General features: G+C 39.9%; 1 protein-coding gene and 1 pseudogene across 50 annotated transcripts in view; both read right to left on the reverse strand.

Annotated features, from left to right (window-relative positions):
• TCF4 (transcription factor 4) overlaps positions 1-13,387 on the reverse strand; it is a 380,205-nt gene that overhangs the window by 49,403 nt on the left and 317,415 nt on the right. For all 50 annotated transcript variants that reach the window (XM_069568875.1, XM_069568859.1, XM_069568866.1 and 47 more), the window contains 2 exons: positions 10,335-10,440; positions 6,086-6,219 (listed from right to left, as the gene is read on the reverse strand). In XM_069568875.1, the coding sequence (XP_069424976.1) occupies positions 6,086-6,219; positions 10,335-10,440 (240 nt within the window). The remainder of the gene's footprint in view (positions 1-6,085; positions 6,220-10,334; positions 10,441-13,387) is intronic.
• On the reverse strand, positions 9,739-9,911 carry LOC138428550 (U2 spliceosomal RNA; annotated as a pseudogene).

Below are 13,387 nucleotides of genomic sequence, written 5' to 3' on the forward strand. Positions count from 1 at the left end.
TGTTAGCACATACTAAGAATAAAGTCAAATTTTGTGCTAGGGTAGCATTTCACAGTCTTGGCACTGTTGGTCTTTCCTGCCAGAGCATTCATTGCCTGGCAGGGATTGGTGTGTGTGGGGGGTGCTTTTCTTATGAATTGTAGTATGTTTCCTGAATCCCTGGCCTCTATACACTGGATTATTCCAGTACCACCTATAGGAACCCCCTGCCCCCCGGGTTCTAACAACCCAAAATATCTCCAGACATTACCAAATGTTTCCTGTGGGGCAAAATCACCCCCTGGTGAGAATCACTAGAGTAAGGGTTTAGGTTACAAACAATAAAAGACAACAGAACTTCCTTCATAGTAAAATTCCAGACTCCCGGGACTATTTCACTCTGTGGTACAGAGACCGTTCCTAACCCATGCCAGACTGCAGGGACTCTATCCTATTTTTAAAAAGAATTCTGCCAAGTCATTCCAAACCTAAATCTTCTACAACAACCCCTTCCAAAGCTTAACCACAAACTACATTCTTCTAAGTGATTTTGTACGTGTATCTGTGACATAGTAGTGATTAGCTGCGGGATTGTTGTCAAGGTTGAAACTGTAAAGGGGATTTAAAGAATCAACACCAGTGACTTGCCAGTTGCTACTGTTGTATTTGGATTTTAAGCTTTGTAATTACACATTCTATTATAACATACTATAAAGTGATAAAGGCAATCATGTTTCTAAAATGTTTACCTTCAGCAAGACATACTAATTTGGCCAAATTATACCCAAAATAATCCAAGGAAAGCTTTCCTCTTTTTTCTCAAACTATTCCTTTGTTCAGTATGAAACTGGGTAAAAGCTACAGATGAAAAATTTAAGGAACCACCATTACTTTCACGTGAAAGGAAACTAACCGCCCACAGTACACTCAATGATTCTCAATCAGTATCAGATTTTTAAGTCACTTCAGCAAGAGGTTTTCTAATAAATTCTAATAAACACTGAAATCACAATGATCACTAGATATCTAATAGTTTCCCTATCAGTGAGAAAATTCATCAGGACATATTACTGGAGACCGAATTTGTTTGTCCTTTTGAAAAATAAACCCCCTCATCTCCAAGATAGCCTAATTGATGGTGTTAAGAATGAAAACTGTTTTGCAATGGGCAAATGACATTATACACACAGAACCTGATACAATCTATCAGGTTACTCCTTCCAAATGATCTTTCCTCCTGGCTGATAACATTGTTTTGGTTCAGTAAATTTTTTCTAAAAGGGTATAATTAGTTTCCATTTTAAAAACCACATTTTCTGTGCTTTTGAGCACATTTTCAACATGCTTCCCCCATGCAGTGAACTTGACTGGGATAAAAATCAAACCACTTAAGTCAAAGTTCTAGAGCATGATAGGGAAAGAAATAAATACAGGAGTGAAGAAAAATAAATGCCTAATGGAAATTCCAACATATTAGTACAATGCCAAAATCTTTTACTTGTAAATCAAAACTTTCCTTGCTTGCAAGACACATATAGTTTTGATCACGAGTTCTTCAGAGAAGTGCAAAATGAAGATGGTGAAATTAAAGTATAAACCAAGAAGAAATTCTAGTATAACAATAAGTGCTATTTGTTTGAGATTTCACACTAATAAGGAAGAGGTGGAAGAAGAAGAAATTTGAAAGAAAATCATCTGCTATTTATTGAAAATGCGCTGAAATTTGAGCCAGCTTGTGATTTCCACATTCAAAGTTGGGAGATGATAGAAAAAGGCCAATTCCACCTTCGTCTTCTATCTCTCATTCAACGATAAGTTCACTGATCTCACCTTGTCTCTGTCACCAGGACTAACCATTAATATATAGATTTTTCAAGGGTATCTGAACTCTTCTGGAATGTTTTCCATCATCAGAATAGCATATAAGTCATCTTTTCTATATCTCTGGCAACTGAGCAAAACAGAACAAAGACCACAGAAATCAAGAAAGTACTATTCCTATATAAGTACAGAGAAAGAAGCATAAATCTGGGTATTAGGAAAGGAAAAAAGGGCACATCACAGACGAAGAGTAGTAATGTAAGTACACACAGATGACACCACCCTAAAGGCAGAGAGTGAAGAGGAACTAAAGAGCCTCTTAATGACAGTGAAAGAGAAGAGTAAAATGCTGGTTTAAAACTCAACATTCAAAAAACTAAGATCACGGCATCCAGTCCCATCACTTTGTGGTAAACAGACGGAGAAAAATGGTAACAGTGATAGACTATTTTCTTGGGCTTCAATATCACTACAGATGGTGACTGCAGGCATTAAAAGATGTTTGCTCCTTGGAAGAAAGCTATGACAAACCTAGAAGGCGTATTAAAAAGCAAAGACATCACTTTGCTGACAAAGGTCTATATTGGCAAAGCTATGGTTTGTCCAGAAGTCATGCATGGATGCGGAGAAGGCAATGGCACCCCACTCCAGTACTCTTGCCTGGAAAATCCCATGGATGGAGGAGCCTGCTGGGCTACAGTCCATGGGGTTGCAATGAGTTGGACACGACTGAGCGACTTCACTTTCACTTTTCACTTTCATGCACTGGAGAAGGAAATGGCAACCCACTCCAGTGTTCTTGCCTGGAGAATCCCAGGGACAGGGGAGCCTGGTGGGCTGCCGTCTTGGGGTCGCACAGAGTCGGACATGACTGAAGTGACTTAGCAGCAGCAACAGCAGCATGTACGGATGTGAGAGTTGGATGATAAAGAAGGTTGAGCAATGAGAAACTAATGCTCTCCAACTGCGGTGTTGGAGAAGACTCTTCAGGGTCTTCAATCCCGAGGAAATCAATTCTGAATATTCACTGAAAGGACTGATGCTGGACCTGAAGCTTCAATCCTCTGGCTACCTGATGTGAAGAACTGACTCATTGGAAAAGACCCTGATGCTGGGAAAGATTGAGGACAGGAGGAGAAGGGGCGACAGAGGATGAGATGGTTGGACGGCATCACTAACTCAAGGGACATGAGTTTGGGTAGACTCCGGGAGTCGGTGATGGACAGGGAGGCCTGGCGTGCTGTGGTTCATGGGGTTGCAAAGAGACGGACACGACCGAGCAACTGAACAACAACAATATAAGTATGACTAAGAATCACTGGATTTGCTATAGTCTCTCCCATTTGGAGGATTAGAGGTTCATACATTTTCAAATCTATTTTACTGCACAAGAGACTTGGTCCCATATTGTCTGCCTCCCAATCCTAATGGATGGAGGTTTGTGACATTGTACAGGAGGCAGGAATCAAGACCATCCTCAAGAAAAAGAAATGCAAAATGGCAAAATGATTGTCTGAGGAGGCTTACAAATAGCTGTGAAAAGAAGAGACACAAAAGGCAAAGGGGAAAAGGAAAGATATACCCATCTGAATGCAGAGTTCCAAAGAATAGCAAGGAGAGATAATAAAGTCTTCCTCAAAATGATCACTGCAAAGAAATAGAGGAAAAGAACAGAATGGGAAAGACTAGAGATCTCTTCAAGAAAATTAAGTGATACCAAGGGAACATTTCAAGCAAAGATGAGCACAATAAAGGACAGAAATGGTATGGACCTAACAGAAGCAGAAGATATTAAGAAGAGGTGGCAAGAATACACAGAAGAACTGTACAAAAAAGATCTTGACGACCCAGGTAATTATGATGGTGTGATCACTCACCTAGAGCTAGACATCCTGGAATGTGAAGTCAAGTGGGGCCTTAGGAAGCATCACTAGTAACAAAGCTAGTGGAGGTGATGGAATTCCAGTTGAGCTGTTTCAAATCCTGAAAGATGATGCTATGCAAGTGCTGCACTCAATATGCCAGCAAATTTGGAAAACTCAGCAGTGACCACAGGACTGGAAAAGGTCAGTTTTCATTCCAATTCCAAAGAAAGGCAATGCCAAAGAATGCTCAAACTACCGCACAATTGCACTCATCTCACATGCTAGTAAAGTAATGCTCAAAAGTCTCCAAGCCAGTTTTCAACAGTACGTGAACCAGGACCTTCCAGATGTTGAAGCTGGATTTAGAAAAGGCAAAGGAACTAGAGATCAAATTGCCAACATCTGTTGGACCATCAAAAACACAAGAGAGTTCCAGAAAATCATCTATTTCTGTTTTACTGACTATCCCAAAGCCGTTGACTGTGTGGACCACAATAAACTGTGGAAAATTCTGAAAGAGATGGGAATACCAGACCACCTGACCTGCCTCTTGAGAAACCTGTATGCAGGTCAGGAAGCAACAGTTAGAACTGGACATGGAACAACAGACTGGTTCCAAATAGGAAAAGGAGTACGTCAAGGCTGTATATTGTCACCCTGCTTATTTAAGTTCTATGCAGAGTACATCATGAGAAACGCTGGGCTGGAAGAAGCACAAGCTGGAATCAAGACTGCCAGGAGAAATATCAGTAACCTCAGCTATGCAGATGACACCACCCTTACGGCAGAAAGCAAAGAAGAACTAAAGAGCCTCTTGATGAAAGTGAAAGAGGAGAGTGAAAACGTTAACTTAAAACTCAACATTCAGAAAACTAAGATCACGGCATCCGGTCCCATCACTTTATGGCAAATAGATGGGGAAACAGTGGCTGACTTTATTTTTTTGGGCTCCAAAATCACTTCAGATGGTGACTGTAGCTATGAAATTAAAAGATGCTTGCTCTTTGGAAGAGAAGTTATGACCAACCTAGACAACATATTAAAAGCAGAGATATTACTTTGCCAACAAAGGTCTGACTAGTCAAAGCTATGGTTTTTCCAGTAGTCAAGTATGGATGTGAGAGTTGGACTACAAAGCAAGCTGAGCACTGAAGAATTGATGCTTTTGAACTGTGGTGTTGGAAAAGACTCTTGAGAGTCCCTAGGACAGCAAGGAGATCAAACCAGTCCATCGTAAAGGAAATCAGTTCTGAATATTCACTGGAAGGACTAATACTGAAGCTGAAACTCCAATACTTTGGCCACCTGATGCAAAGAACTGACTCATCGGAAAAGACTGTGATGCTGGGAAAGATTGAAAGCGGAAGGAGAAGAGGACGACAGAGGATGAGATGGTTGGATGGCATCACCAACTCAATGGACATGAGATTGGGTAAACTCCGGGAGTTGGTGATGGACAGGGAGGCCTGGCATGCTGTACTCCATGGGGTCACAAAGAGTCGACACGACTGAGCGACTGAACTGAACTGAAACCTAAGGCGTGACCTAGAAGTAGTTTCTCCTCCACTTAGTGACAGGCTTAAGTTCTTCAGTAGATTCTGGGATGTGGTAAATTTTGAGACTAGAAAAACATCTGATGCTCTGTTTCCTCCAGAATAAAGAGACACACTAGCATGGTTGAGTGTAGGATGATAGGCAGAATGGCAACTTTAGTAATAAAAGAGAGACCATTCCCTTTAGCCCAGCAGTTTTCAACAGGGGTGAAAGTAAGAGTACCAAGGAGATGCTGGAGGGTGTGGAAGTAAAAATAAAAGACTGAAAATTGGGAATCTGATCCAAATACAAACCGTCTGTGCTTGCTGTAACTGATAGAAATGTACAGGAAACATGAAGAGTCTCCTTTAGGTGTGTACAATAGTTCAAAGCTGTCATCGGCTACAAAAGCTGGTCAAGGTGAGATGGAAAGGCCCTTGGGAGATGTACATTACTTAATTCAAAGTCTACTGACTGTTGCTATGCCCCCGAAGCATACCCTTCAAAACTACAGATAGCAACCCCTGCCTCAAAAACAAACATACACACACACACAAAACTACAAAACAACAACAAAAAGCAAGGAACCACCACAGCAAAAATGCTACAACTCAAACACACTATGTCTTTATGTACTGAAGGAAACTGACATCATGATAAAGCAAGCACAGAACAAAATTCAATCCACAACAGTGCACAACGCAGAGAGTCTGCTGGGCTTACAAAGGCGATCTGAGTATGTCTTTGATCCCAGAAACGAGACTGTCAGAAGGGTGTGTGCCATTTGTATGTCCGTTGACAGAGTCCGCATGTATATGCACGAGAAGACAGGAGGAGATTTAATAAACTAGCTGTACCACTGCCCTTACCACGTGCGTCTGCCTTACCAAACGTTCGTGTGGATGCAGGCTGCAGTAGCTGCTAGACTGTGGAATATGAGAAGAATTGCCCAACATCCCTCCGTAGCCAGGCTGATTCATCCCACTGGAGGAGCTCCAAGGGTCACTGCTGTGATGGCCATCTGTAAAGGACAAAGAAAACCGTGACTTTTCCGAGGCACTCAGCCTTGTCTTATAGTCTAGGGCTTTTCCATATCCCCGAAAACAACTGCCTGTTGTACACTCATCTTTGTGTTGGTGAGCTGATTACAGAAGACCACCTCATTACACTTTCCCAAGTGGCTCTATATTGCCAAACAAATATAAATACTTAACACAGTTAAAGGGTTCCTAGTAAAAATTCAACTATAAAAGAACAGAACATATTTCTCCATAGAATTATGTCAAGACAGCAAGGTAGCTAATGCTAAAGAAAACATTTCTCAGATGTCTCCTGACATTTTTCTTCCTATGAAAATCACTGAAAAAATTTAACTGTTCCTGAATTTTGGGGTGAAAAGAACACCCTTGAGATAATACACAGATGGCCAGTTTACAAGTTTTGAGAGCATATAAAGAAATAAGTAATAATGAGAAAGAATATCTCTGACTTCAGAGATTGGGTTTCATTTTTGTGACATACAGAGTAGATGGAATTAAAGTTGGAATTACATTATGGTACGTAATAATTAAGGAAGAACAGTCTCAAGTATATAGCTCTGAGTGTTTGTCTCCTTTCTGAATGTTTATATTTTGATATACAGTTATATAGCTAACTTAAGTCTTCAGCAGCAATCGAAAGGGTACACACATATCATAAGATGGTATCTACATTACAGACAATTTTCAGAGCCTCTGGATTTTTATAAAACTATGAGTAAAAAAGAAGTTTAAAATGATATGAAAATTATATGAAATACATTTTAATACCAAGCTAATTTTCTATTAACACCACATTAAAAATATTCCTACAGATCTTTTTTCACTCTCCGGGCCCAGAGGCCTCAAAGGCACTGTTAAGTTTGTTTTGTTTGGTCTGGGTCTCTTAAATTAAGGGGGCAGAGGATCTATGTTACTGCTCAATTCAGTTTTTTTTCCTTCAATAGTTTAACAAAAATTATTAAACGCCAGATGTATGCAAGATGTATACAACATGAGAGTTTTAACTAAAAGATGGAGGCTGAAGTTAAAAATAAGAGGTCACACAGCAGTGAATTTAAAACATGCTACTGACATGTGTGCCTGCTCAGTCATGACTGACTCTGCAACCCCACGGACGACAGCCAGGCAAGTTCCTTCATCCATGGGATTTTCCAGGCAAGAATCAAAGCCACGTCTCCTACGTCTCCTGTTTTGGTAGGCAGATTACTTTCCACTGAGACACCTGGGAAGCCTTTGCTACTGACAGTCTCTGAATCGCTTTCATCTAAACTACATTCTCTTCGAGACCTGAATTCTCAGGGTATCGGAGACTCTCACTGAAGGCAGCCATGTGAAATGGGACTACAACGTACTGTTTCCGTGATCATCATGTAAAAACATACGACTTTTAAAAAGTAACTATTCATGGACTTCAGATTTAGCTCGGAGATTGTGGAAGTGTAGATGTCATTTTAAATTCAAACATGAAGTCTAAAAAACCGAACATTTCAGAGAGATGACATGCATGGCAAATAAACTGAGAATATCTATCATTGAACAAGAGTCTCCTGAAACATTTTGACAGGATGCACTATATGGAAATACATTTAGGATTTGTTAACACAGACACTTTACTCAATGCAGACTTACAAAAATACACATTTTACATAAATTATGCTTTTGACAGTAAATTAATATTTATCACATCCCATGATCTTGGCATAATGTGTTTTGAAAGAATAGAATTAGATGTGTGTGAATTAATTGTGCTCATCATAAATGTCAACTCAAAAAAATTTTTTTATTTTTTTGCATTTTGAGTGTTCATATACAAAAAAGCAAATTTGTTTGCCCTATTTTGCATGGTCTGACATGGAGAAGAGCCTGTTGTTTTAATCTATCTGATCTCTCCTTACAGTGTGCGTGGTTTAACCAAGTGACCTTCCTAAAGACAGATGGACAAAACCTATCCTTGTGTCAATTTTTCTCAATGAAATTTGGCTTTGGGTGACGAGTCCTTGAGTTGACAATCTATAAGCACAAGTAATGGTAACATAGTTTCTCTGGTCATAAAATGTGAAAGTTGCTCAGTCGTGTCCAACTCCATGAGACCCCATTGGGTGTAGCCCACTAGATCCTCTGTCCATGACATTCTCAAGACAAGAATACTGGAGTGGGTTCCCTTCTCCAGGAGATCCTCCCAACCAAGGGATTGAACCCAGGTCTCCCACATTGCAGGCAGATTCTTTCCCATCTGAGCTACCAGGGAAGCCCAAGAATACTGAAGTGGGTAGTCTATCCCTTCTCCAGGGGATTTTTCTGACCCAGGAATCTAACCAGGATCTCCTGCACTGCAGGCGGATTCTTTACCATCTGAGCTACCAGGGAAACCTGTTGACACCCAAGTGACTACTATTTAAAGCTGAAGGTGATACACCTTTGTCATGGTGCAGAATACACCCAAATGACGTACTTGCTGCTCCTGCTGAAAGAAAGGGACACTGAGAACAGGTCACAAAGCTAAAAGACCCCGGTTAATAGGTGCTCCATTACATGTGAAACCAATTCTCTCTATTCCCAAGAAAGTGAAAGTGAAAGTCACTCAGTCGTGTCTGACTCTTTGTGACCCCATGGACTATAAAATCCATGGAATTCTCCAGGCCAGGATACTGGAGTGGGTAGCCTTTCCCTTCTCCAGGGGATCTTCCTAACCCAGCAATAGAACCCAGGTCTCCCGCAGTGCAGGCAGATTCTTTGCCAGCTGAGCCACAAGGGAAGCCAAGCCCAGGAATACTGGAGTGGGTAGCCTAGCCCCTCTCCAGTGGATCTTACCGACCCAGGAATTGAACCGGGGTCTCCTGCACTACAGGTGGATTCTTTACCAGCTGAGCTATGAGGGAAACCCGGGGACCCGCTCAAGTCAACTTTATGGATTTTCCATGGAATTTCATATGTGAACTAACAACCTAAAAGAGCTAACACTCTACAGGGAAAGGAAACAAATTCCTTTGAAATAGAATGATTTTGAATGTGTCCACTCTAATCTAAGGGAGACACCAAGCTGCGCCCCTGAGACTTGCTGGCCCAAGTGGTTCCTCTTCCCGTGACGTGGTCCTTCCAGGAAGAGCAAGAAGGAGGAAATCCCATGGCACTTTGCCAAGGCAAAAAGAGTTAATGTTTGTATACAGGGATTCCTGGTGAATTCTGTATCTAACTTTCAGAGCATTAACCTGGTAACAAGATTATCACATTTTGCCCACAAGTGTCCACCTCCAGCTGCATGCTGTGGACAGTCTCCTCTGGTAAGGAGATGTCATTCAAACCCTCTCAGTCTTTCCTAAGCAGCAGAAAGAGAAGTCCTACTGGAAGTGAGACTGTAAGCCCACGGAGCATATATCCATGTGCGCTGAATGAAATACACTGGACAATTAAGTGGATTAAATATACTTCATCTACCACAAAGCTATAATTTTCAATATCTGTCTGGGAAAAAAGATGGGTCTTGGATCCTCAGTCAGTCAGTGTGTTGGAATAGAGCTTTTGCTGTGTAATGAAATAATACTCCTGACTTTCAATAGGTCACTTCATCTTCAATGGGACACTTGTACTTCCCTATGAATTAAGAAATGGCCAAAGTTTTTACTGATAAGAACAGACACTACACTTGATCTTAGTCAAAAGGCCGAGAAGTGATTGTAAGTGGTCACCATTTTTGTATAGAGGTATGTATAAGGGCAATTTGCTCTCCACATGTCTAAATCCATGATGCTCCAAATACGTGCTGAATCAAAGCACTTATGATACATGTACGTGCTCTTCTCGCGAAGAGATGATGCTCAAATGATGCGTCATGGTGGACATTCTCCCAGGAAGCATCCTTCTAAGTAACCAAACCAGTCGAATCTTAACTCATGATGGCTCAAGAGGTTTTCATTTACAAAACATCTCTCAGTAAAGTTTTTACTTTTAATGAATTCAAGTCCTAAAATAGAGCGTGACCTTCCATGTTCTCTGTTGGCCTCCTATTCCATTTCTTGAGTATTAGAACGGCACTCTTTTGTCCCATATATGACATAAAAGACCCGTGGATCTCCCCTTGGAAAAGGCAGTGTCTTACCTTGCATGAAGAAGGAGCTAGGGAAAGTGCTGGCTGCTGGTTTCGAGGAAGGATAGCCTGGCGAGTCCCTATTGTAGTCGGCAGTGCTGGCTGATGGAGCATAAACCTGGGAAACGAGAGCCCATTTAGTTTTGCTTGCTGCCTGCACCAAAGAATCTCAAGGTCTATGACTTTGCAAGAAGCGGAACAAAAGGCACAATTTCTACCACATCCATCTGAAATCTGATCAAACTCTAGAAACCCTGCCCCATTCCCCATACAGAAAAACGGAACAAAACAAAATGATGAGTAGGTTTGTGCAACTGGAAAATCAGGTGTGATATTTTCCAGTTCCAGGCGAGAAGACTGAAAACTACATCTGGTTGTTGTGTGTGTACGCTCAGTTGTGTATGACTTTTTTGCAACCCCATGGACTGTAACCCTCTAGGCCCCACTTTCAATGGAATTTTCCAGGCAAGAATATTGGAGCGGGTTGCCATTTCCTCCTCCAGGGGATCTTCCCGACTCAGGGATCAAACACACATCTCTTATATCTCCTGCATTAGCAAGTGAATTCTTTACCACTGAACCACCTGGGTTGTGGATCTATAATTATAATACCCATAGGGTTGTCCTAGGAGCCTAAGCATTCTTTTTTTTTTTTTTTTAAAACATAAATGGCCCATGAGCACGTAAAAGGTAAAAACAGACACGCTGAAAACTTGTCCCATTTAGTCTACCTTTCAATTAAAGTTTAAAGACAGAGGCAGAGAGACAAAAAGACAGATAAAATAAATGCACTCTCCAGACCACAGAAAGTGACAAACGCATCTTAGAATATTAAATTCCCAAAGTGTTAGCTTTTTGTAAAGATGCAAAAAAAAGGCTATTAAAAGCCCAGATCTGCACAGACCACCAAAAATCAGTATGCACGCAAGGAAGGGGGAGGGAGACCCTCATTTACAGTCTTTCATCTTTGTATGCTCAATAAACTTAAAAACTGCCAAAAGCTTAATTTACTTACATTCGCTTACTAATACTCATGGGATTTGGGGAACCAGTTCTTTATAAAAATAGCTTGTGTATTTTCTTGTTTATGTTTGCTTTAAAGTAGACAGCACAGTAGAAAGGCATAAATTCATAAGGTATAGTTTAACTTTAATTGGTTTTCTCCCTTGCCTTTTCAGCTAAATATGATTTTTTTTTAAAAAATCCCTATTTTCTTTTGCTCCAAAAGTTCCTCTCTCCAGATGGTCAGAGAGACTAAAGCACTGTCATTCTCTTGATGAAAATGGATACCTTCCTGCCTCCATTTTGAAGCAGGCAGCGGCTCACAAAATTGGCAGTGAGCCTACAGTGATATTCACAGGTCACAGTAAAAGAAAGGGAAATTCACCAATAAAAAGGCAACTGCAGGGTTACCAAAAAAATAACTCCCCCCCCCCTTTTCTTTTCACAGTGCACATGGAATAAACATCCTAAGAAAAATTCTATAATTGCTCTCAGAACACCATGAATCACAAACTAAGCATTTAATACATGGTTTAGGATTTCACAAAGGATAGGGCCACAGCGACAGATGTGGGAAAACACGCATACACATGCATCCATCACACGAATGCTACATATGCCCCACAGTGCCCTTGAAATTGAGAGATCTTGGAGACCGAACAAAACAAAAATTAACCAGAAAAACCCTGGTCCACTTTAAAAAAAAAAAAAAGAAACAAGGATTCTTCCTAAGTCAGGGAGGAATCTGAGTTCTCTTGTTTTTCCTCTAATTTTCATTCTATTTTAAAATTTTAGTCATATCTTAAATGTATAAACAGCTACCTGCTTCTCTAACAGGGCTTATAGTAAGGGCAACTGTTTTTCAAGTATCTGTAAAGGGACAAAGGATAAAACATAAGACAGAAATCCCAAAGCATATCAGTACCCTACGTTTATCAAGCAAAACCCAGTATTTTTTTGAGGCTTATGCAACTGACAAACAGTTTGGAAAATACTGCTAAAGGTATTTAGAAGTTTTGAGTCTAGCTAAAAAGATGAAAACAAAAATTACCTTCCAGGGAAATTGAAAATTAGATCATCTCATTCTAATGGCAGAATGAGTAGAATACACTACACTATATCTACAGACTAGTAGTCTGACAGCTCCTTGGCTAATAAGTATTAATATGAACTAAGTATACTATGTATTACTTCCAATTTCAAAAATCAATATTTACTATAAAACTGAAAATAAATTCACCCATATTATTAAATCACCTTATTAAAAAAAATCAAAACAAAGTCTTTTAGGATAATATATAATTTTAATTACATATTCTACTACCTTATCCTTAAACATGTACTATAATTATTGCATAAACATCATTGATGGCATCTGACAACATCTGCCTTTTGGATAGAATTATTTGATATCTCTTTTGGGAGACAAAGACAAATCTTCAGTAATTTTGCTCAAATAAGGAGGCTAAGATCACTTATCCCAAGTTCAGAAATGCTGCCTGCATGAAAAAGAATATGTACAGGGTTAAAAAGCTTTCAGGACATGTTACACTATACAATTTCTATTTTTCTGGTACTGTGGCCAAATTAAGATTTTTTAGATAAGATGAAAGTCTTTGTTAACAAGAAATCAAACACTTTTTTTTTAAAAAAGCAATTTCTGCATAGTTTATAAATTTTCTTTATATTATAATTGATCAGGTACAATGTTATTCCCTTTTAATTTATATACTTCATCTTTCTCATCAAAAGGTATTTGAAAAATAAGTGCTCTATGTATCTGTTTGTAAAAATAAACATAACACAGAACTGTTATACTTTTTAAAAAAGTGTTTATGTATCAATTTGGCTGCAAAGGGTCTTAGTTGTGGCATGTGGGATCTAGTTCCCTGACCAGGAATCAAACCCCAGCTCCCTGCCTTGGGTGCGTGGGAATCTTAGCCACTGGACCGCCAGGAAGTCTCTTATTATACTTTTTAAGAGTAGAAGGAATCAACCCCCCTCACATCTTAATCATAAGAAAACTCAATAATGGAATGGTCAGAGCCCTGCTCAAGATACGC

This window comes from Ovis canadensis, chromosome 23 (genome assembly GCF_042477335.2).
Source record: "Ovis canadensis isolate MfBH-ARS-UI-01 breed Bighorn chromosome 23, ARS-UI_OviCan_v2, whole genome shotgun sequence".
Taxonomy (NCBI): domain Eukaryota; kingdom Metazoa; phylum Chordata; class Mammalia; order Artiodactyla; family Bovidae; genus Ovis; species Ovis canadensis.